At 50.9% G+C, this 24,864-nt stretch overlaps 1 protein-coding gene across 1 annotated transcript in view; it reads right to left on the reverse strand.

Annotated features, from left to right (window-relative positions):
* Positions 1-4,058: 4,058 nt before the first annotated feature.
* St14 (ST14 transmembrane serine protease matriptase) overlaps positions 4,059-24,864 on the reverse strand; it is a 40,739-nt gene continuing 19,933 nt past the window's right edge. Inside the window, 18 exon segments of the mRNA NM_053635.2 lie at positions 4,059-4,683; positions 4,978-5,114; positions 5,445-5,719; positions 7,244-7,430; positions 8,054-8,176; positions 8,420-8,533; positions 8,637-8,747; positions 9,092-9,196; positions 11,962-12,092; positions 12,206-12,315; positions 13,803-13,900; positions 14,522-14,661; positions 16,449-16,689; positions 16,925-16,960; positions 17,147-17,304; positions 18,694-18,764; positions 18,944-19,071; positions 19,384-19,543. Of these exon segments, the coding sequence (NP_446087.1) occupies positions 4,522-4,683; positions 4,978-5,114; positions 5,445-5,719; positions 7,244-7,430; positions 8,054-8,176; positions 8,420-8,533; positions 8,637-8,747; positions 9,092-9,196; positions 11,962-12,092; positions 12,206-12,315; positions 13,803-13,900; positions 14,522-14,661; positions 16,449-16,689; positions 16,925-16,960; positions 17,147-17,304; positions 18,694-18,764; positions 18,944-19,071; positions 19,384-19,543 (2,487 nt within the window). The 3' untranslated portion in view covers positions 4,059-4,521.

Consider the following 24,864-nt stretch of genomic DNA (forward strand, 5'->3'; position numbering starts at 1 on the left):
GCACAGACTTAGAATCCATAGACACCCCGCATGCTGCTTCAGAGGAGGTGCCCTGTGACACAGCCAGGTCTTTTGGCATGCTCTAATCCCAACATACCTCACACCACCCACCCCTAAAGTGTGTGTGTGTGTGTGTGTGTGTGTGTGTGTGTGTGTGTGTCTGTGTGTGTCTGTGTGTGTCTGTGTGTGTCTGTGTGTGTCTGTGTGTCTGTGTCTGTGTGTGTGTCCGCGCACACGCGCGCGCAGAGACATGCCCATGTGTGGTAAGCACCAAGCTAAGCTATGACAGGCACCCTTTATGTCTCATGGGATACTGCGTCTCACCTAGAGACAACATCTGACTCGAAGTCGCATCTGTGGTCCCAAGACGGATTCTAGTGCTGCGAGTCCAGCAGGCCCTGCCTGCAGACAGAGGGCTGGAAAACTGAATAGAGCAAGACTGTACTGGGGCCCCTTCGATGCTAACCCTGAGACAGGTACCAATTCTACTGCACTGAAGGGTAGTTGGAAACTAGAGGTCCCACCTCCTGAGGCGCTCTCACTTCTGTGACAGCACAACATCGCCACCTTGTGGCCAAATGCCTGAAAGACCGTTTACCAGCCCGTGATCCAGTCTTAAACCTAGACCCAGGATTTGGAACCTTCCCTCTTCTGCTAGGTTTTTGTTCTCTAACTTATTTCCCGGTGTCCCCTGCAGAACCTTGATGGAAGCAGGGGCAAACGGAATCTGAGTTTGTCCATTGTGCTTTTAAGATTTTGCTCGGTGACTAAAGAAATTGAGATGCAAGGCAGTTTGGGGGGGGGGGGATGAATTGTTTTGAGAGTCCCAGCGTAAGACGGCCAGCCAGGGAACAACTCCATTGTGTGTGCTAAGCTGATGAGGCCAGTCGTAATACTGGACTGTCTCCAGGAAGCCCAGCTGCACACAGTCTGTGATCAGGGAGGCTACCAGCTTCGCCTTGCCTCTGCCTCCTCTCCTACAGATCCAGCTACAGCCAAGTAGCCCTACAGTGCCGGATCTTAAGGTGACTTTCACCTGTGTAATGTGACAGAAGCTAGGTGGTTAGATATTAGATGCCACATCTCACCTGCCATGATCACTTCTTCCAACCTGCCCTTGACCCCACACCAGGCTGTCCAGGGAACAGCACAGAGTGCACGAGGCTAGCTACAGAGTCCATGGAGCAAAATAAAATATTCAGACCCTTGTTCAAAGGCAAGAGTGGAACCGAGTACGGGGTTGGGGGGGGGGCAGAGGGGAGATGGAGCCCGGTGCTTTTGCAGGCACAGGGGAGACAGCCCTGCCTAGCTGCCTTAGGTAGAGTAAAATTCTCTCCAGCTTTCAACACCTCTCCGGGCTGCAGGGTCTGTGAATGGTCTCAGAATGCATTATTCATCCCATGCCCTGTGGCTACAGCAGCCTACACTAATTAAACTGAATCATCTGCCAGTGCAGAGTTTGTGAATTGAGAATGCAAATGTGTACAGCAGGGCAGTTTGGGCCACGAGCCACCCCCTCCCCGCCCCCACCTGGTAAAGGTAAGATGGGCCAATACCATTGCAGACCTGTGTAGCCAATGGCCCCACAGGGCTGTGGCACCTCGTCTCCCCAGCTCTTGGGTGGCACTAATGACTCGTCCCTCTCAGTACTGAGTCTGCGTTCCTGCTGGCTCTGGGTCCTTAGCCTGTTTTTGTTTGTTTGGTTGGTTGGTTGGTTTTGGTTTTTTGGGTTTTTTTTAGATGTATTTATTATATACACTGTAGCTGTCCTGGGACACATTACAGATGTGTTCTCATTACAGATGATTGTGAGCCACCATGTGGTTGTTGGGATTTGAACTCAGGACCTCTGAAAGAGCAGTCAGTGCTCTTAACCGCTGAGCCATCTCTCCAGCCCATCCTTAGCCTGCTTAATCTGTCAACAGAAAGGCCAGACCTGGCTTCATAACCTGTGTATGATTGTATTTGTTTTTTTCGTGCATTTCTCTCTGTGTGTCTGCTACAGCATAGATCGTACAAAGGACAACCCGAGGGAGGTCTGCTCCTTTTTAACGCGTCCTCTTCCCTTCCTCTATGTGGATCCTAGGGACAGAATTCAGGTTACGAGGCTTGGTGGCATGCACGTTCTCCCACTGAACTGTCCTGCCAGTCCTCCATAATCGCTTTTGGAGGCATCGACATTTGGCTCATTTCCTAGGGATTAAATGTAGCTGTCGTCCCAAGAGGGTTTTCGGGACTGACCCAGCACTGTGGGATCAAGAGCACCAGACCTTGCTCAGGGACCACGTGGGACCCTCAATGGCCATTAGTGCGTAGCAAGTCAGAGTAGCATGAACCCCTGCTAGCAACATTTCTTCAGCTCTGACCCACGTTGGGAACCCTCGGGAGGCCTCCAGAGTGAGCTGCTCCTGCCAGCACCCCCAAAATGAAGTCTCAGGAGCTCTATGTAAAGAGTGGGAAGTTGTGACTTCCACAGGATCTCAAAGCTCCTGCCCAAGGACCACTCTTTGAGAGCCACTAGAGAGGAGAGTAGCCCTGAAGGGTAGCAAGTTCCCGGGTGAAGTGTAGTCCAGCGACTCCATTAACCTAGGACAGCCGGGCTAGAGACAGCAAGGTCAGGCAGCCCTGCCTACTCGTTTGCTACTGGGGAGTGACTTCTTACTGTGGACGGCAGCTGTGAGGGACACTGAGGTGCTATGTGGGTGGCCCAGGCTGCACCAGGATCCCTGACATCACATGTGTCTGAGCTAGCTATGCACACACGTGCACGCACGCGCGCGCGCGCGCGCGCGCGCGCGCGCACACACACACACACACACACACACACACACACACGCACGCACGCACACGGAATCAGCTCGCACATGTAGTTCCTGGCTCAATCCTTCTGTCCCATATTAGTGATATGGAAGGAGCAACCATATCTGGAGGACAGGAAGGACATTTACATGGTGAGTTGTCCTGGAGAATATTCTAGCTAGAATCAGAGACACAGTGCTAATTCCACACGGGCAGTCAGAACGACTGTCTCAACTTCGTGTTAACCAAGCCCAATGTCGAGTAACAGCATCGTCCAGGAGCACGGTTGGGAGGCATGAGCTGGGGAAAGGGTGGGCAGAGCTGGCTTCCTTCATGACGCTGACACACACACCTCCACATCTACCAAAGGCCACCCCTTCTTCAGCCTCAGCCCACACAGGGAGGGCCCCAGGAGCCTTCTAAGGGTCTTTCGAAAGATCTCTAACCTCTCCCCAGATCTACAGCCCTACCTCCCTGGACCACTTCAACTAGGGAGAGACTATTTTATAAAGTAAAAAGAAGTGGGGCTGGAGAGATGGCTCAGCAGTTAAGAGCACTGACTATTCTTCCAGAGGTCCTGAGTTCAAATCCCAGCAACGACATGGTGGCTCACAACCATCTGTAATGGGATCTGATGCCCTCTTCTGGTGTGTCTGAAGACAGCTCCAGTGTACTCACATACATGAAATAAATAAATCTTAAAAAAAAAAAAAAAAAAAGGACGGCAGAGGAGGTCTAGGCAGCCATTGCTAATGCAGCATCGGTTCCCCCAACTGGAACTCATCCACCCACCCCCATGCTGGACCCTGTGTCCATGCGTACCGTGTATGCATGCATGTGCGTGCACACAGCCATATAACCACCTCTGCACTGAAAGCACAACACTTTGCACCTTCCTCTTCCTCTGACATGTCACCATGACTACCACAGCCTGTCCTCTCTCCCCAAGTAGGGCCAGGCTGGGACAGTCATGGTGCCCTCTCTCTACATGATTCCTCTTCCCCAAACTCCCTCCTGACCAAACGTCTGTCACAGTCAGGGCCCTGGCTTAAAAGTGAGCGCCTGTTGTAACCAAGGACAGACGGCCCTTGGCCTAGGGGAGACAAGGCCCTGGGGTCTGCACCCAATATTGCAACAGAGTCTATGCTAGGGAAATTTAGTCCCAGTTTAGTGCAAAGGGAACTATTTATAGAAGGGATGGGTGTGTGTGTGTGTGTGTGTGTGTGTAATAGAAGTATAGCAAGAAAAACAAAATTACCTAAAAAGAAATAAAATGTTTTACTCTCAAATACCAGCAAAACAAACTCAGCCATAGGTGCCACTCTTTTCTGGGGTCCCTAGGGCTGGAGCTTCCTGAAAGACCCTGCAGCCCCTCTGCCCATAGGGCCCCCAGGAGCGCGACGATAGTTTTCCTTTAGAGTCTGGAAGCAGTTCTCCAGGAAAGCATCGTCTTTACCCAGTTCAGGGTTAGAGGGGAAGGCTGCCATCAAATCCTTGCCCCACCCCGGGCTGGGCCACCAGCACAGAAGATCTCTGGCCAACTCCTGAGGGGTCCCACTTTGGAAGCTCAGGGAAGGATTCTGAGTCCTAGGGAAGCAGTTCACAGTCTGGGATGTGGGGGAGAGGCCACAGCACAAATGTCCTCAGCGATCCTCTGCTGTATCCAGGTACGCGTGGGGGGCATCCCTTTGCGAGTTCATGGTGGGTTGTCTGTCCATGCTTCTATACCCCAGTTTGCTCTTTGATCCAGTCCCGAACTTCAGGGATCCTTGTGTACACGCCTGGCTTGTTCCTCTGAGCGCAGCCTTCACCCCAGCTCACCACACCAGCCTGGAAGATTCGCCCATCTTTCTCCACACTGGACAAGGGGCCACCGGAATCACCCTGCGCAAAAAACGAATCCTGTGCATGAGGCCTTTACCTAAACTCTCCCAGCAGCTTGACCTCCCCTTGACTCCTGCTTACCTCTGCCCAGGCTCTCCCCAGCCCCACCGATCCCCAGCTCCAGCCTTGTTAGCTTCCTTCTCCCCTTCCCCCGCCCCGCCTTTCTCTTTCCCTAGCCCCGCCCCTTCCCTTTGCATTCTGCACTGCCCTTCCTCTCCCAGGTCCGGCCTTTCCCCAGCCTTTTAAGATCCCTCCCCTTCCAGCTCTGCCTCTCTCCCCTGTAAGGCCACGCACCTGGCAGGAGTCCACACCCCCACTGAGGAAACCCACACACATCATTCGTGGGGTGATCTGCTGCGGCAAGAGTTCCTCACAGGTGGTCTGGTTGATGACCCGGATCTCTCCCTTCTGCAGGATCAGTGCTCCAGTTCCTGTGGGGACAGTAAGCCAGGGACTGAGGCAGGCAGCTCCTGGGACAGGCCAGTCTACATGGGGAAAACTCACTGGAGATACTCCCCACTGGTCATGTTTACAAGCAATGTTAGGAAATAACCCAAGAGCCTGCGGCTGACAGATAAATAGGTCAGTAGCTGACAACAGATGGCAGGATACTGTGTAGCCATTAAAAGTAACCAGACTGCACAGCATGGCGGCTGCTGATGGGTCAGATATACAGCAAGGTATATCTTGGACGGAAAACGTCAGAACATCGAAAATCCCACAGAAACCCTCTGCAGGTCTTGGTCCGGCCTGAAACTCACCTCCTTCTTTCGTGTGGCCCCAGCCTGTGACCCAGATGGCTTTGCCGGCAGGAAAGACATGGGTATTATCAGGCAGGCAGATGGGGCGCACGACAGTGCTGTACTCTGCCGGCTTCTCCAGCTCCAGCAAGGCAATGTCATAGTCGAAGGTAAAGTCATTAAAGGAAGGGTGAGTGATGATACGTTTGAGCTTGTGCTCCTGTACCCCAGAGGCACTGCGCTTGCTCTGGTCCAGCAGACCGAGGAAGGCTGTCCACATGGTGTGGTCTGAGTACCTGGGACGGCATAGAGGAGGCAGAGCAGTCACAAATCGGTGGGTGGCTATGACCCCTCAGGCAATGCTCTAAGTTCTCACAAAGACTGAGACGGCTACCCACCATACTTAAGGCAGCTGCCACAGAACAGGAGGCAGAGGGAAGCTCTCTTACTAGTAAGAGGTGTCAGATCCCCCCCCCCCCCCGACCTGGTGTCACAGGCAGTTGTGAACCACCCAATATGGATGCTAGGAATTCAACTCTGGTCCTCTAGAAGTACGCTCTCTTAACCACTGGCCCAGGGCTGCAGCCCAAGGCTCTTTCTAATGTCCTCCTATTCTATCTTTATTCTCGTATCTATTTATTTCTGATTACTCATCCACCTGTTTGTTCATTCACTCACTCACTCAGTCGTGAATGGACATCTATGACGTTCCGAGAAAAGCTCTAGGGCCTGTGTCAAGTTCAGAGTGTACCGGAGAGGAGAGACGTGAGAACCAATCAGAGCATCCCACAGAGGACAGGATGGTGACAAACGCAGGTAGGAGGGAGCGAAGCACGGCCTTGAACTCAGCTACAGTTTTGCCAGCCAAACCCCGAAGGGTGGGAATTGGGGTGAGCGGGCATGAAGCACAAAGGGACGGTTTCGGAGATGAAACTAAATGTGGAAATGGAAGTCTCCTCTATGCAAAAGGATGGTCATGGGGGAAGGGTTCACATGCCCCTGTTGCAGAAGAGTGTGCTGCTGACAGGAAAACCAGACCTTCCTTCAAAGGATGGACAAGTATTAGGAAATTCCCCCGCGTCTGTCTCCTCTTAGACCCCTGTGGCCAATGGCCAGAGAGCCTGGGGTCAGGCACGACTAGCCCCAGCCTCAAACCTACCTACCTCTTCCTGCTACTTCTCTGACCTCGAAGACTCTGGCACCTGCCTGCCTTGTCCTGAGAGACCAATTTGAACCCTCCCTGTAGACACAGACCTACTGTGTGCTACATACGGTGCTGGGCCACAGGTAAATTATCACCTTTAGCTCTCCCGACTCTAAGGGTGAGAACTCACATCGTCAGGGCCTAGAGAGGGAATAACCTGCCCCAGAGCCAACTGTGAGCTTAGACTGAATCAAGGCTCCTCATTGACCAATCCCAAGGAGCCATGAAAAGCAGGAAGTAACCAAGTAGGCTTTGGAGTCGATGCCTGGGCACGAGTCAGGCTCTACCACTGAGCTGTGCAAACCTAGACAAATGCCCTCTTCTCTCCAAGCAGTACCTGTAAAGTAGGGGCAGATACAGAACTGTCTAGGGGTGGCACACAGTGACTGTGGGGCATGGTGCAGCACGCCCTCAGTCCCAGCATCGAAAGGCAAGAAGCAGGTAGATCTCTGTGAGTTCCGGGCCAGCCTGGTCTACATACTGAGTACCAGAACAACCCGAGCTATGTAGAAAGTCCTATCTGGGATGCCCACTCCTCCATCACCCTGCTCTGGTGCCAGCTTACCCTGGCAAGAATTCAGACACAGGACACCTCACTGCACACCTGGATACTTACTTGAAAATTGTCTCATCCTGAAAGCAATGAGCTGCAGAGACCAGCCAGTCAGGAGAGATGAGCGAGGCCCCACACAAGTGGCCCTGGCCCAGAGCGTGGAGGCTCACCTGCCAGGGCCACTCGCCCTCGTCCGCATTCGTGCCACCAACCACTCGAGCCTGTTTGGTAAAGGATCGCAGCCCACAGTCTGGAGAGGGGACAGAGAACCAAAGTGCAGCCACTCAACATCAAAGGGGCGTTCCTTATGCACGGGGAGGCTCGGCTCAGGGATCTCCACTGGGTGTGCACAGCAACACTAGCGCCAGAGTGTCCCTATCTCTCACAGATCTCCCATCCTCCTCCATCCCCCTCTCCCTACCCCATGCTATATTGCACGAGTACATCCTAGACACCTGCTGCTTTCTCAGGCTTGATGTGCTACGACTTGCTAAGGGATACAGCTCGGAGCACAGTGCACGGAGAAACATGAAGGCATCCAGCCAGCTCTCCTAGGACACACAGGCTTAAGGCACGGGCGGGTGAGGATGAAGCTTGGGCAGCTGGGCTCTTTCTCCTCCAAGCCACTCGCCCATGGCTATCTGTCTGTCTATGGAGCAACCAGTATGTCAGCTATGTCCCCGAGGTGCTGACATGCTGTGTGTTTGTGCCAAGTGGCGAAGTCTTCCTTTCCTCCAGACAGAGGTGCCCTCTGAGTGGATACCAGGCTGTGTGAGTAAGGCTCTGGTAAGATCTCCAGCCCTGGCTGCTCTCCCAGTTGCGTACCTTGCACAGGAAACACCCCGGCCCACCATGCACAGTCGCCCTGCTTACCACAGTTTTTCTCATCCGAGCCATCGCTGCAGTCCTTCTTCCCATCACACTCAGGGTTGCCCTTGTTCAGACAGAGGCCATTTTGGCAGCGGTAGGTATATTTGGTGCAAGAGACGGCATTCACTGTTTATGGGAGAGGACGCGCATGTTATGTCACCACCATCCACCTTGTCCACTGTCCTTTCAGCCCTGCTACAGGTCCTCCACCTTCTGGAAGATTCTCCCCAGGCTTAATACACAGGAAACTTGGGTTGATAATCTCTGCGAGCACTCCATAGGGCCTGAGACCAGCTCCTACCTTGGGGTGTGGTTTTAGTGGGAAGAGTGACCTTCCCTTACGGGAGAGCAGCCAGGACTGGGTCTTACCATTGTCACATGAGGCCTCGTCAGACCCATCTCCACAGTCGTCCTTCCCATTACACTGCTGGCTCTGAGGGAGACACTTCCCATTGGAACACTTGAAACTCCCGGCAGGACAACCTATGGAGACGCAGATCCTTAACAACCTCCAACAATGCCCTAACTCACTAGGCTGAACAGGCACTGGGGAAACCATAGCAGCCCCTGACCCCAAGATACTCACTGCAGCCCTCCTCATCGCTGCCATCCCCACAGTCGTTGACACTGTCACAGACCCAGAAGAGGGGCTTGCAGAACTGGTTCTTGCACATGAACTGGTGGGTAGCGTTGCATCCTATAATGGGAGAGCCAGAGTCAGCTGGAGGCTCCCAGGGGCAGCCTGGGCAGTCACAATTGCCAGAGATGCTGTCTGAGCTGCTCTGCACCACTAGCTGTCAGTGCTGACAGACACTTGACTGCTAACCAAGATTTCCAATGGCATGGGGGTGGGGGGTACGGCAGGGAGGCAGGGGGACAAAAAGCCTTGTGTCTTTTTGCCAGGATGGACAGTGCAAAACCAGGGAAGGAGAAGGTCGTGCCATTGGACAAGAAAAGGGTAGGAGAGAGTAGGAGGAGGAAGGAGGGGACAGGGCACGGTGCGAGAAAGAGGGGGCTGGGGCAGACTACAGTGGGACTCACGGCAGTGACGCTCATCACTGTAGTCCGGGCAGTCAGCCCAGCCATCGCAGCGCAAGTCCTTGCGGATGCACCGTCCAGTCTTACACATGAACATCCCTGGGCATGCTGTAGGGGTGTAGAGAGAGAGGGATGGAATCCATGCCTGCCCCCTCTTTCCCTAGCAGCCAGCAAGCAGATGTAGACACTGAGAGTCAAATCTGACAAGGGGGACTTTTGTATCAGCAGCCAGAATGGGTAGCAGCAGGTGGGTGGCACTGACCACGGACTGCACTGAGTACAGCCGAGGGGGAGAGAAGCCGGCTGCATGCTTGGTCTTCCACGGTCCTGTGTTTCCCCAAACAGAGGCCTGTGACTTGGCACACTGCCTGTGGGGGACACAGAGCCGTGCGTCCTGATGTCCTAGCCAAGTGAAAAGGACATCAGCATTTCCTTCACGCTAACGCTTGATCTGAAGTTCCCGAAACTGGGAGAAACCTGACAATTATTCCTTGAGTGGAGAACAGAGCAGTTGTCACTGACCCCGCACAAACACAACTTCAGTCACGAGTAATTCTGACAGTGCTATCTGGTCATCCAGAAAGGCTTTTGGAAGCTAGCCAGTTGCATTGCGTTTTTAAGGTTTATTGGTTTTCATTTTATGTTTGTTCGTTTTGCCTGCATTCATGGCTATGCACTACCTGCATGCAGTGCCCATGGAGGCCAGAAGAGGGCGGCATATCCTCTGAAACTGGAGTTAACAGGTGCTTGTTAACCAACCACCTTGTGAGTGCTGGGAACCATACCTTGGTCCAACAAGTGCTCCTAATCACTAAACCGTCTCTGAGGGGGCTCTAACAGGCCAGAGGAGGACAAACACAGAGAGGCCTGAGCATGGCAGACCCTGAAGACAGGTTTTTGCCCTTTTACCCCTTTCCTTCTCCGTTGCTAAAAACCGTTACATTCCTAAAGCTAGCTCCAAAGGTCTATTCCCTCACTGGGCTACTTCCTCTTCCTGAGGCTGACCACAAGGTCCAGCTATAAAAGTATTGAAGTATTCAGCACTCAAAAGCCCTCTTTGGCTCACCTAATTAACATGGCCAGTTAAAATTAAACACCTCTTCCTAACGGGTTTTTCCCCTTGGACCTTTATAAACCACCATTTGCCTATGGGCTACATCTGTCTCCTCTCAGTCCAGAGACAGCCCTTTGTCCCTCCAGGGCAAATATCCTTTCCCCTTCTCCCTTGTTCCCTTCTTCCTCATCCTCTATCAGCTGTTCTTGTCCCTTACTCCCTGCCCTTTATCTCTCTGGGGCAAATAAATCCCCTTTGGTATGAGAACTTGGTCATGGGGTGTCCTGATCCAACTCTGAGGCCCTTACAATCTCTCCAGCCCCTGCAGTTACATTTTAAATTAAACGTGACTTTCAGTACTTAAAATGCCTTCCAAAGGGTTATTCCATGATACAGGGTTGAAATTAAAACCTGCAGGTTGGGGGCTGGGGATTTAGCTCAGTGGTAGAGCGCTTACCTAGGAAGCACAAGGCCCTGGGTTCGGTCCCCAGCTCCGAAAAAAAAAAAAGAACCAAAAAAAAAAAAAAAAAAAAAAAAAAAAACCTGCAGGTTGAACATCCCTCAGACAAAACACCCAGGCCCAGAAGGCCGCAGAACTTGAGGTTTTTTCAGAGCTGACATGATGCTACAGGTGGGAAGGCACATACCTGACCTCATGTGACCCCATGTGACCTCATGTGACCAGAGAAAACACAGGTGTGCTGATATGATGCTCTGATGAGGCCCAAGAAAAAAACTGAGCTTCATTGTGTGTGTGTGTGTGTGTGTGTGTGCATGCCATATGTGAACATATTCCTGTGCCTATGGGTGCATATCCGTCTGTGAACACAGAGGCAGGAAGGCAATGTAAGGTCTTCCTCAATCCTGTTCCACCTTTTGCGGGGGGGGGGGGGGGGATTCAGGCTTTCTTGTTGAGCCTGGAGCACATCGATTCAGCTATACTGGTTAACAAGCAGGCTCCTGTGTCTGCCTCCCCGGCTCTGAGTTATGGGCACACAACCCAGTTTCTGTGTGGGTGTTGATGATCCAAATGCCTCATGCTAGGCAGCAAGAACTCTACCATCTCAGCTTTCTCCGCAGCCCCAGATTCCACGTTTAGACTTGGGTCCTATTTCCAAGATCCACGGTGTACGTGCAGAAAGGTTTAAACCTGAAGTCCACCACACGTCTAGTCCCACGCATTTTAGATATGGGACTCAATCAGTGCTCTGTAGGCCAACGAATTGCTGTTCACGGAGCTAATAGTGTTTTCTAATGTCTCAACACTCCAAAGTAATCCTAAAAGGCTAATAGATTCTCAGGGGAAGCACAGATTACCAAAGTCACTGTGGCCCCAGGAAGTTGGTAAGCAGGGTCCTAGGGCTCCTTTGTAGCACATGGGAAGCAGCCCCGAGAAGCACCATGGGAAGCAGCCCCGAGAAGCACCATGGGAAGCAGCCCCGAGAAGCACCATGGGAAGCAGCCCCGAGAAGCACCATGGGAAGCAGCCCCGAGAAGCACCATGGGAAGCAGCCCCGAGAAGCACCATGGGAAGCAGCCCCGAGAAGCACAGGATGTACCAGCGTTTTGCTCTCATTCTCCTGTTCTCGCGCTGCGGATCGAACCCAGAGGCTCGCAACCGCTCTTAACACAGAGCAACACCCCTAGCCCAGCCTTTTTTTGGAGTAAACAGACTTGCTTTCCTCTAAAGCTACCGCAGTGGGATGCATCTGAGTCTCCGTCCTCTCGGAGGAAGCACAGCGTAGGACAGAACAGAGCAGAGAGGACTTCCTGCGCCAATCCCGCCAACCGCCCGCCATCAGCAGTCGCATTCACTCACGGTCATTGGAGTCGTAGGAGAGATACTCAGCCAGGAACCCGGTGTCCGTGTACGAGTGATCAGAATGGAAGTGGACCGTAATCTTGCTGCTGTTGCTGCTCACCACAAACTGGGACCTCTCACCGCAGAACCTAGAGGGCAAGAGTGAGGCTGAGGGAGGTTCAGTTGGCAACCAGACAACTGGGGGTGCCTGGGACCAGCCCTCCCAACATCCAGGATGGTGGTTGCACCCCTAGGGGCTCACTTCTCCCCGTTGATCTCCACATAGTCCTTGGTGCAGCTTCCCACTGGTATGTTGGGGTCCACCAGATAGAAGAGTTTGAAGCGTACTTTCACGTTCCGGTTGTTGGGCACCTGCACAGAGAGATGCTATGGGGACCCTGGCCTCTTTGGTACTTCTTAACACAAGGGATAGTCACGGGAGGGGAATGGGGTCCTGAACGAACCCCATGCACACCAAGACTTCTCTTACATATATACATACATAGATATGATAAACAGCTCGCCTGGTTTTATTTTTTTTTTAAGATTTATTTATTTATTACACGTACACTGTAGCTGTCTCCAGCCACACCAGAAGAGGGCATCAGATCCCACTACAAATGGTTGTGAGCCACCATGTGGTTGCTGGGATTTGAACTCAGGACCTCTGGAAGAACAGTCAGTGCTCTTAACCACTGAGCCATCTCTCTAGCCCTGCTCTCCTGTTTTTAAGTTTTAATTATTTTAACTGGCATAATGATGATAAAATTATATACATTATTACTGCATAATACTTAAATCAGATTAAATATGTTTACCCCCTCAAACACTCATGTTTTTTTTTAAATGGTAAAGACTTTCCTCTGGCTTTTTGAGGTCTACAGTAGTTACCAGGACCCCTAGTCAGTCCCTCTGTGATACACAGCAGAGCGCCTGGCTCCTGTCTAACTGAACATCATCCCCCCAGTCCTTAATCTGCTTCTCCCACCCCTTCTCCCTACTCTCCCAACCTCTCTGGTAACCATTACTCTCTCGATTCTAAGAGGCCAACCTGTGGAGATTCCATCTATGAGTGAGGTCATGTGACCCTTGTCTTTCTTGTGCCTGGCTTATTTCACTAACGCAATGGTCTACAAGTCTTAATACCCTCAACATAGCGGTTTTATCACGATAATCGTGATACCAAAATTTTACATTTTTCACCCGCAGGAAGGACTCTCTAGCTTTTCTGTGGTTTATCCAAAAGAGCTATTATTTGAGGTCCATTATTAAGTAAGAGTTCCTTGAATGCAAGCCCTGTGATACACACGGTGAGTGTGACAGCCCGAAGGGTATTAAGTAACTAAGAGTCAAGCAGAACACCGAGCGTGGGCAACTGGACACATTCTTCCCGCCCCTATTTATTCCAGGAGTCCTCCGCCTGACACTTTCCGCGGGTAACTGCAACTTGGAAATGAATGAGTGGGGGATTTGTACTCCATTACTTTGAAAGGCTAGGATGGTGTCTCGGCATCTTTAAGGAAAGACCTCCGATTGGAGGATGCGAGCGGCACCCAGAGGCGCTGCCGCTATGCGAGGGCTTGCTCTCTTCTCGCTTTCTGAGAGGTCGTCTTGACAACACCTCTTAGAAACAGAGCCTCAGCCTCACTTTACCCAGCAGCAAGCGGTCACAGAGACGACAAGGAAGTAGCCCAGGTCCTCTCCGTTCCCAACCAAAGAGCTAGGGCGTAAGTCTGGATGTGGCTGGTAGCTAGCCTAGTCTTGTGGGTCCCCTTAACGGGACTCTTTGGGTCGCTAACGTCATCTTCCCCTCCTGCTTTTCCTCAAGTCCTGTGGCACTCACCGCCACCCCCTCCTACCTTGATATTCCATGTGCAGTTGATGTTGGGCGGGTAATGGCCTGGATAGTAGGGGCTGCTAAACGTCCCTTGGGCTTCACTCAAAAGGCCGCCACAGCCTAAGAGGAAGGAGAGGAGAGAGCGGGAGATTTAAGGACCTCCTCAGCCACAGGGTGTGAGAAGAGTTGTACAACCTGGGGAGAACTCGAGCTTCTCACCACCTGTCTTCAGACAGGACACTGTACTTTGGCAAGGAGCTTAAAGCCAATTGCTTTTTAAGGTCCCTTGGGGCTGGAGAGATGGCTCAGCGATTGAGAGCACTGGCTGCTCTTCCAGAGGACCTGAGTTCAATTCCCAGCAACCACATGGTGGCTCACAACTGTCTGCAACTCCAGTTCCAGAGGATCTGGCACCCTCGAGCAGACACGCAGGCAGACACCGATGCACGTAGAAATAAATAGAACTTAAAAAAGGAAGTGGTCCCTTAGCTGGGCATGGGGGTGTGTGCCTCTAATCCCAGAGACAGGCAGATCTCTCTGAGTTGTGGTAGCCTCTTCCTGTAGTGAGTTCCAGGACAGCCAGAGCTATACACTGAGAAACCCACAAAAAAATTAAAAATTTTTAAAAAGGCAAAATGCCCTTTGGTTTCAGTTTCCAGCCTATCCACAGAAGGGCCAGTCTGCCAACGCCCTGGGTCCAGGAATTCCTCTAAGGCCTGCCCCCTGCCTGCCCATTCTTACTGCTCATCTTGGGCAGCTGGAAGAAAGTGGCCTCAAAGCCAGGATGTCGCCGGTCAGTGTTGGTTATCAGCGTAACAAGGAAGACGTTCTGGGAGGAGAGGAAAGTCAGGTTGTAGGAGGGCGAGAAGGTGCCACACAGCCTGCAAGGCAGAGAGACAGAGTTAGTGACAGAGATGAAATAGACCTTTCACACGCAGCTTAGCTCCCAAGTAGAGAAGTCAGAGGACCCCACTCCTAACCTGGACCTGAACACACAAGGGCAAGGTGGAAAGGCTTTCAGTAAAAGAGTCATGGCGGTGCACACCTGAAGCCCCAGCAATGGGAGGCGGAGGTATGAAGGTTGAGTTCAAGGCTAGCCTGTGCTACCAAGTAAGACCGTTTTGGGAAACAGGTCTCTCCGCATAGTGCCCAGGTTAGCCTCAAATTCTCATCCTTCTGCCTCAGTCTCCAGAGTCTGGAGTCGTAGGCACGCACCACACCATGCCAAGCTAAAACCTCTATTTTATTGTTCTAAATGATTTATCAGGTATAAATTTAATCAATATTAATTATTTTAGTGGCTACAGCACAGATGGGGCATCGTGTGCCTTCTGCAAGCTGCAGAGTGAGAACCATCCATCTAAATAGAGAGCTGCTGTCTCAAAAACAAAAACAAACAAGAAAGCTAATACAGTATAACCTCTTCTAAAACCATGCACACACACACACACACACACACACACACACACACACACACACACACACCAAGTCAGGTCGAACCTATCGGTTGGAGAAGAGGGGTCTCTGATGATTAGAATTATCAACCCAATAAAACCTAGAATCACCCAGGAGGTGGGCCTTTGGATGTGCAAAGGACATCTGACAGTGGAGGCGGGATGGCTGTGATGCCACTTCCTGGACTGTACAAAATGGAGGGGAGATACCAAACATTCATCATTCTCTGCTTCTTGATTGTGGATACAATGTAACCAGCTCCCTCCAGGCTTTCTGGGACACCCACTTTGGACTATCCCCAGCCCTCCCAACAGGAATATTAATGACACCTTCATTTTCTGTAACTCTGATGCTCTCACAGCCTCTGCTTTGCCTTCCTGGTACCAACCAATCCCTTTCAGATGCCTGCCAGCCAATCAGAGTCCCCAAACCCTTCCCACCAGGCTGTCACATGTGGGGCCCAGAGGCAGAGAGCTGGGGCAACCCTGGCTCCATAGTTTGCTGAGACGGTCCCACTGAGCCGATTAGAGGCCTGTTCCCCGTGCTACCTTCGTTTCTTTTTCTTTAATATTTATTATATATAAGTACACTGTAGCTGTCTTCAGAAAGTGCATCAGATCTTATTATGGTAGTTGTGAGCCACCATGTGGTTGCTGGGAATTGAACTCAGGACCTCTGAGAGAGCAGTAAGTGCTCTTAACCACTGAGCCATCTCTCCAGCCCAGCTTCATTTCTTAAATGAACCTTCACAGTCTCCCTTACTCCCTCCGCCTCCCAGCCAACCTGGAGCTTCCAGGGTTGCTCCGTATGCATAGGCGAGCTGAGCTCTGCTGAGCTGTGTTGTACCGTGTCCCGTCTGCTTGGGAACTGTAACAAACCTTTTTGGTGGAACTGTCTCCTGAACTGCAGGCCTGGCCATACCTGCTGTACCCTAGTCCTGCCTTTCCGGCAGCAGCTAGGGAAGCCCACACTTCTCTGCAGGATGGACACCAGCCTTTAACACCGACAAAGCCAAGCATCTCCTTCCCGAGGTCTCTCTGGACCTCGTGCAGGTGCATACTATGCCTGCCCTCCACTGCCCACTTCACGGTGGCCTGTGGCCAAATGTCACCAACTCAATCTCAAACCTACACCACAATCCGTTGAAATGGTTCACCCCAGCCAGAGCCAGGCTCCCTCAGCCAGAGCCTCCCCTGCTTTCCGGGACACTCACCGCACCACAGCATGGGGCTCCATGGGGCTCAGGCTGTCATACACTGTGACCAGGTCACTGTCATGCCCATCACAGGGCGCGACATCAAAACTTCGGAAGGTGAGGCTCAGCACAGAGTCCGCGTCCCCCCGCAGGACCCACTGGCAGCGGGCATGAGCTGGGTAGGGACTGTTAGGGAAGCCAGGGGTAGTGAAACGTGTCACTGTCCTGCCACGGGCATGGAGGGCAAAACTGCAGCTGTCTGTGGGAGAGACAAGACAGAAGGAAGCCGTGAACCCCGCAGGCCCCACCCCAGGGCCTAGCTCCACCCCAGATACATCTCAAATCACTGCGAGCTCAGGCAGACACAAGAAAGGGAGCTTCCGAGGGGAAGGGAAAAAGTCCATCAGTACCCTCTGACTTCTGGGGACCCCATGGCTGAAGGGGCATCTAGCAAGACACCTTTCTTCTCCACCGGAGGTCAACATGATACTTACTGTCCTGAGTCCTCTGGAGCATTCTGGGGTCAATGGCTGAAGAACAAGAAGGCAAACGTTTTACCCAGACAATCGGTTTCCTTACTCTTGTCTCCTTATTACCCGAAGGGAAGTGCCAGTCAGTGAGCAGGGTCCTCCAGGACCCCTGGGCCTGTGATCTCCCGGACCCACCCCTCTATAGGCTGGCCCACACAGTCCCACCCTGGTCTGCCCCTTACTCACGGAAGGCCACCACAGAGGTCAGCACGAAGGATTTCAGTGCCCGTGCTCGGGGTGGCAGTGTGACAACTCGCTCCACAGCCATGGCGCGATCAACCTCTTCCTCCAGGTGTGGGGGGATGCTGAACTCTGACCAGTAGTAGGCAATGACGCTGCCCTCACTGCGGGGGAGACAGGGGAGAGACGAAGATGGGGAGCTCCAGAGTCGTCCTACACTGTATATGACAGACAGACAGACAGACAGACACACACACACACACATACACATGACAGTCATACACGTAACAGTCTCTGTCACTGTCTAGCTCTGTCTCTGTCTGTGTCTCTCTGTCTCTCTCTCTCTCTCTCTCTCTCTCACACACACACACACACATACATATGACAGTCATGCACATAACTGTTTCTTTCACTGTCTCTCTCTGTCTCTGTCTCTCTCTCCCTTTCTCTCTCTCTCCCTTTCTCTCTCTCTCTCCCTTTCTCTCTCTCTCTCTCCCTTTCTCTCTCTCTCTCTTTCTTTCTCTCTCTGTCTCTCTGTCTCTCTGTCTCTCTGTCTCTCTCTCTCTCTCTCTCTCACACACACACACACACACACACACAGGACAACTTAGGCTGCTCCAAGCGACATTAGCCCTGCCTCGGGTTCTATGTGCTGTCCACCCACCATAGCCCTTGGTCCTCTGCTCTCTTGGTCTTAAATCCCGAGCAGACATATCCTGGGGCCAGCTCAAGTTTAAGCGTGAGGAGGAAGCCTGGGCTAGGATTGAGCTCGCAGTGCTCAGTAGAACCTTCCTGGCTTTGACTGCTGACCTGAGACAGCAATGAGAATCCACTTGCTACCCTGAATTAACGGAAGCTTCAACTGAACAAGCAAAATAAAAGACCTTTGGAGCTGGGTGTGGTAGTGCACACCTCCAATTCCAGATACTGAGCCAAGAGGACAGCCAGTCTGAGGGCGGCCTGAGCAACTTGGGGAGGTGATTTTTCCAAAAAAGAGCAAAAGAAGAGGTTGTCGGCTCAGCAACAGAGTGCTTAATACCAGTAAGGTTCCGTGGTGAACCCTCAGGACCACACACATGTACACTGGGAGCCAGGAACAGTGACTAAAGCCCACAGTCCCAGGCACTCAGGACGCTGAGGCAGGGGGATCACCCAAATCCACAAGTTCAAGGCCCATGTAGGCAACACAGTGAAAGCATGTCTCAAATATGGAGGGCAGGGGAACTGGAGTGCGGCTCACTGGTGGTTTGCCCAACATGTGTAAGGCGATGTATTCTACCCCCAATGAAAACAAACAAAGTTTGCACACAGCCTTCCTGGACACCCCAACTCCATCAAACCCAAATTTGGAAAATCGATGCCTTTATGAATTTAGTGCACGGGGCAGCGCCTGTGAAAATGGTGTTTGGGGACTTTGCCCAGCCAGCACCATCAATCCCTGCCTTGGAGACAGAAGGACCCGGCATTCTAAGTCACTTGCACAAAGGACAGACACACTGACCCTCTTCTCAGGCAGTCAAGGCCCACGCCACACACCAACCTCCAGCACCCACCTGAAGGCAGTTACAGTCGATTTCTTGTGGTAGGGGCCCAGGACAGGGACTTCACTGTACATCAGCTTCAGCTGGAGGAGAAAGACGAGGCTTAAAGCTGGCTAAACAGCAGACACGGCCCCTTCCCTAGACTGCTTCCAGGCCCCACGCCATCCCCGGCCCACGGATCTGGGAGCAGAGATGAGTCCTTTGTACATGATACTGTGCTGGGGCAGGCAGGACAAAGGACTTCCCCTGGTACCAGACTCACCGCTTCCTTCACCTGACTGGCCAGGCTGATGAACTCCGTGGAGGTGGAGTTCTCATACGCGTCCAGAAAGTTCTCATTCGTGATCCTCAGATGGCCATTGAAGACCTTTTGGATCCTCACATTCCGGTCTGCCAGAGGTAAAGAATGATGGTGGATGTCGGGTGATCACGTGACTCCACCAGGCCCACCCCGCTGCCCTCAGTTGGGAGGGACAAATGCCAAGAGGGGCCAGATCTGACCAGGCCCCCATCATTCACCGCCATGGTCTGAAATGGCTCCGGGAGGGAGACAGTGCACTGGACCCTTCCCACATATCCCTCTCCTCCCATCCCCCCTCATCCCTGACCCCCTCCTCTCCTTCATAGGTTGCCCTTTGGCCCGCCCACTGAGGGAAGAGGGAGAACCGCCACTACATCGCCCTCCGATGCCACGGTACTCACAATGGAAGTGCCACACCAGCAAGCCGGCCATGAGCGAGAGCAAAAGGAAGCTGAACACTACGGCCACCATCACCACCCAGCGCCTGGGGCCTCGCTTCTCCACCTGCTTGGCGTTGTTCACAGGCAGGAACTCCACACCCTCCTCAAAGCCATTCATGTTCTAAACGCAAAAAGGTTCCAGGACTCAGAAACGCTTTCACAATGGCTTCCCACTCAAGTTCAGCGACACTTGTGAGCTTGGGGGAACCAGGTCTACGCACTGGAGAAGAGGCTTCACCGAAGAGTGCGGGGCCTCTATGCCCAAGGGCCACCACCTGTCCCAAGATACAAATCACGACCCCTGCGGAAGAAGTGGAGGGGTTTCTATCCATATCCCATGGGCTGGCGGGCATGCGCTGCTCAATGAAACCCAGAGCAAGGTGGGCCGTCCTATTTCTACAAGTCCCGGACTTGGGACATAAGGACAGAGGATTAGGAGTTCAAGACCAGCTTCAGCTATAAAAGGAGTTGGAAGCCAGCCTGAGCTACACGGTATAGCTCAAGATAAAACCAAACAAGATGTCAGGAGTCTCTACACCCAGTCCTAGGTTTGTGAGAAATGTCTTTGGCATAAGTGGCTGCCAGGTATGCAGAGCAAACAGCCCAGGAACACCAGTGGCATCGTGGACTCCCTGCAGGGACTTCTAAGGCCAGCCTCAACTGTACCCAGTGCACTCCCCTTGGTCACCTGGGCCAGGAGCCTGTGGGCAAGACGGAAACTGCCCAACCTACTTAACAACTTTATCCCTGATATTGCAAAGAAACAATGGCCTCATCTTGACTGCCTCAGCTGCAGAACTGTTTCAGGTCTCTGAGGCACATTTGCTGTCATTTATGTACTGTATGTCAAGCTCCAACAACAAATATGTCTTCTTTCCAAGTGTGTGTGTGTGTGTGTGTGTGTGTGTGTGTGTGTCTGTCTGTCTGTCTGTCTGTCTGTCTGTCTGATGTGAAGGTCAGAAGAGACAACTTGCAGAGGTCAGCTCTTCCACTTCCACCAGGTGAGCTCCAGGGATGAAATTCAGGTTGTTAGGCTCAGTGACAAAGGCGTTTAGTTGCTGGGCCATCTCAATGGCTGCTCTTCAACAATTTCACGTGTGAATATGATACAGTCTGATGACGTTTTTCCCACACCCTCTCTTTTCTGCCTCCCACCCATCAATCTCCCTTTGCTTCCTTACAGTCTCATTCCCAGATGTATGACTTTCCGTTTTGTGACCCATTTACTTTACCCAATGCCGTGTGTGTGTGACCTTTGGATGGGAACTAGCCACTGGACACTTGGGAGTTACCAGTAGGCATACAAATGAAGACAATGACTTCTCCCTTCCCTGAAACTATTGGCTGTATGCTCAGGGATGAGAAGTAGGGCCCCAGCCCCTCCTCCATCTATGCCCGACTGCCGACTGTTGACTGTGGGGACCCACTGATTGCAATGAGTATGTCTTGCCTAAAGATGGTACCTGTCAGGCCTCCTGAATGTCTTCCAGCTCTGACAGGTTTTTCACGCCCCTCTAACTCAGTTTCCTGGGTCTTGGGACTTAGAGGAGAGCAGTTTAAATATCTTAGAGCTAAGCACTCATCCATCTCTTACTCTCAGCACCCGGAGCAGCAAGAGTCTTCACGCTCAACCACTGCCCGAACCAACATTTGATGTGTCACGTTGTCGCAGTATTAACATTGGTATGATTGGCCCCACCCCCCGCCACAATGAAATTATTTATATTTCAAAGTCTCAAGCTTGTACTCAATAGATCCCACAGATGTACATCTCAGAGGCAGGCACTTATAAATATTTCATTCTACTTCTCCCAGAAATCACTATACAGAACCCACTGACCTCGAATTCTTAGGGATAGCCCTGTCTCTGCATCTCCCGGGAGGTGGGATTAAAGGCATACACCTGGAGGGGGTGGTTCTAACGCTAAGGTCCTATTCCCCAGTTGGTTCTTGATTTGTCAGTAAACAAGGCCAGGGGCGAATTCCTGGATGCAAGATACAGGCGGGACTTCCTGGTCCTAGGAGGAAAAGGCAGACACAAGGAAGGAGAGAGGAGTTTCTGCCATGCTTTGGAGGGGAGAAGAACACAGCAACCATGTGAGATCTTGGGGGAACTGGGGCCTGTGGCCACGACTACAGACAGGTGGCCGGGGATGTTTGACAGGGGCTGGGGGGGCGGGGGGTTGGCACTGAAGTTTAGGGCAGGTGGAGAGACAGAGATAATAAATTGGTAAGGGCATGCTTTTCTAGTCAGGAGATAGCAGTGCCCAGCAATTGTGCCAAGAAGGCAAGTTGTAAAGGAATAAACTCTGTGAGTGTGTGTGTGTGTGTGTGTGTGTGTGTGTGTGTGTGTGTGTTTTGTCTGAGGATTCAAGGGAAGCTGGGAGCAAAGGCGGTAGCTTAAAACTACATGCAACATACACCCCCATGCCTAGCTTTTTTTTTTTTTAATATTTATTTATTTTATATATGTGAGTACACTGTCGCTGTTTTCAGACACACCAGAAGGGGGCGTCAGACCCCGTTACAGATGGTTGTGAGCCACCATTTGGTTGCTGGGAATTGAACTCAGGACCTCTGGAAGAACAGTCAGTGCTCTTATCCACTGAGCCATCTCTCCAGCCCCCTAGCTTTTTTTTTTTTTTAAGATTCATTTAATACACACACACACACACACACACACACACACACACACACACACACAGAGGAAAAGCAACAAGTGCTCTCTACACCTGAGCCCCAATTTACTAATGTAATGCTTGATAATGTAAATCATAATGTCCTCCCTTCCTTTCTTTTCCTCCACCCTCCCAAGGTTGTAGAATCAAAGTTGAAAAGAATTATATATGGGCTGGAGAGATGGCTCAGCAGTTAAGATCACTGACTGCTCTTCCAGAGGTCCTGCATTCAATTCTCAGCACCCACAACTGTCTGTAATGGGATCCAATGCCCTCTTCTTGCCTGTCTGAAGACAGTGACAGTGTACTCGTAGACATGAAATAAATAAATAAATCTTTTTTAAAAAACCTATATACAACAAGGGATAATGGTGCACATTTGTAACCCTAGCACTCGGCAGGCAAGGGACAGTAGGAATGCCAGTTTGAAGCAAGCCTGGACTACATAGAAAACAGCAGGCCAGCCTGAACTACACATATACATAGCAAGGCCCTGTCTCAAAACAAAACAACCCTCCCAAACCAAAGAAACAATTTTTTAAAAAATGACCAAACATGCATACCATAAATGAGTGAATAAGTGAATACATAAATCATCTTGGTCTTTTCACTAGACTATTCCACTCACTATTGTTTTCTCTCCTACATAATAATTTGTTTATGTCAATACACTCAAGTTTGAACGTAATTGCTAAGATCTTGTATTCTCACTCAGGATGATATTTTCCAGTTCCAACCATTTGCCTACGAATTTCATAGAGCTAACCCAATCACAGAAAGACATACATGGTATGCACTCATTGATAAGTGGCTATTAGCCCAAATGCTTGAATTACCCTAGATCCCTAGAACAAACGAAACTCAAGACAGATGATCAAAATGTGAATGCTTCACTCCTTCTTTAAATGAGGAAAAAGAATACCCTTGGCTGGGAAGGGAGAGGCAAAGATTAAAACAGAGACTGAAGGAACACCCATTCAGAGCCTGCCCCACAGGTGGCCCATACATATACAGCCACCCAATTGGACAAGATGGATGAAGCAAAGAAGTGCAGACCGACAGGAGCCGGATGTAGATCGCTCCTGAGAGACACAGCCAGAATACAGCAAATACAGAGGCGAATGCCAGCAGCAAACCACTGAACTGAGAATAGGTCCCCCGTTGAAGGAATCAGAGAAAGAACTGGAAGAGCTTGAAGGGGCTCGAGACCCCAAAAGTACAACAATGTCAAGCAACCAGAGCTTCCAGGGACTAAGCCACTACCTAAAGACTATATATGGACTGACCCTGGACTCTGACCCCATAGGTAGCAATGAATATCCTAGTAAGAGCACCAGTGGAAGGGGAAGCCCTGGGTCCTGCTAAGACTGAACCCCCAGTGAACTAGACTATGGGGGGAGGGCGGCAATGGGGGGAGGGTTGGGAGGGGAACACCCATAAGGAAGGGGAGGGGGGAGGGGGATTTTGCCCGGAAACCGGGAAAGGGAATAACACTTGAAATGTATATAAGAAATACTCAAGTTAATAAAAAAAAAAAAAAAAAAAAAAAAAAAAAGACCTTGTATTCTCAACCTTCCACATATGAAGTCGGTCAAATAACGCACTTCGTTTTCTCCCTGTGAGGCCCTGTCCCAGTGCTCTCTGTCCTTTCTTATACCTGTTGGAACTGTCCTTCCATGACCTGAGAACATCCTTTGCCCTGTCTGGCTATGAAGCCTCTGTTCCCTAAAATCCCGTCTTCATCTCTTGTGCTTCATTCGACTTTCATTTGGGGGGTGTTGTTGTTGTTGTTGTTCTTGCTTTTTTATTGGTTTTGTGAGCAAAGTTCACAACTCCATAGCCTAGGCTGACCTGTAACTCACTAGTTAGCCCAGGATAGGCTTGAACTCAGTGATTCTCCTACCTCAGCCTCTGAGTTCTGGGATTGCAATCATGGAGTCACTCTGTCTGAAGCTTATTCCACTTTTAAGAGCTTTCTAAGGAGCTGGAGAGATGGCTCAGTGGTTAAGAGCACTGACTGCTCTTCCAGAGGTCCTGAGTTCAAATTCCAGGAACCACATGGTGGCTCACAACCATCTGTAGTGAGATCAGATGCCCTCTTCTGGTGTGTCTGAAGACAGCCACAATATACTTATATCTAATAAATAAATAAATAAATAAATAGTTTTTTTAAAAAAAAGCTTTCCAAGAAGGAAAAGTTTTGATAGTTTACATAGTTTAAAATATAGTTTTTATTTCTTATTTCGTGTGTGTGTGTGTGTGTGTGTGTGTGTGTGTGTGTGACACACTTTTAATTCTAGAACTCAGAAGGCAGAGGAAGGTGGACCTCTGAGCTCAAGGCCATCCTGGTCTAAATAGTGAATTCTACAGTAGTCTGGCCTCATAGAGAGACCCTATCTCTAAAAAATTACACACACACACACACACACACACACACACACACACACACTTTTTTCTACACTCATATTTGTTGATAGTTGGGATGGGTATAGAATTATATGGTTAAATATTATTTCGTTTTTGAACTTTGAAAACACTGTTTCTAATTTTGCTTCTGAGAGCATAAATCTGTTATCTTTTATTTAATGGCTTGTCTTTCTTTGAAAAACATCAAAATGAACCCTAAATTGGCTCGGAATTTCATTACACCGAAGGTGCCATATGGCCTCTGAATTTGGAAATTTCCATGTTTCAATCTAAGAAACTTTCTTATGATATATCTTGTGATATTTTCTTCCTGTTCTTTCATTTTTATGACCTACTT

Source organism: Rattus norvegicus, chromosome 8 (genome assembly GCF_021556685.1).
Source record: "Rattus norvegicus strain SHRSP/BbbUtx chromosome 8, alternate assembly SHRSP_T2T, whole genome shotgun sequence".
NCBI classification, from domain to species: domain Eukaryota; kingdom Metazoa; phylum Chordata; class Mammalia; order Rodentia; family Muridae; genus Rattus; species Rattus norvegicus.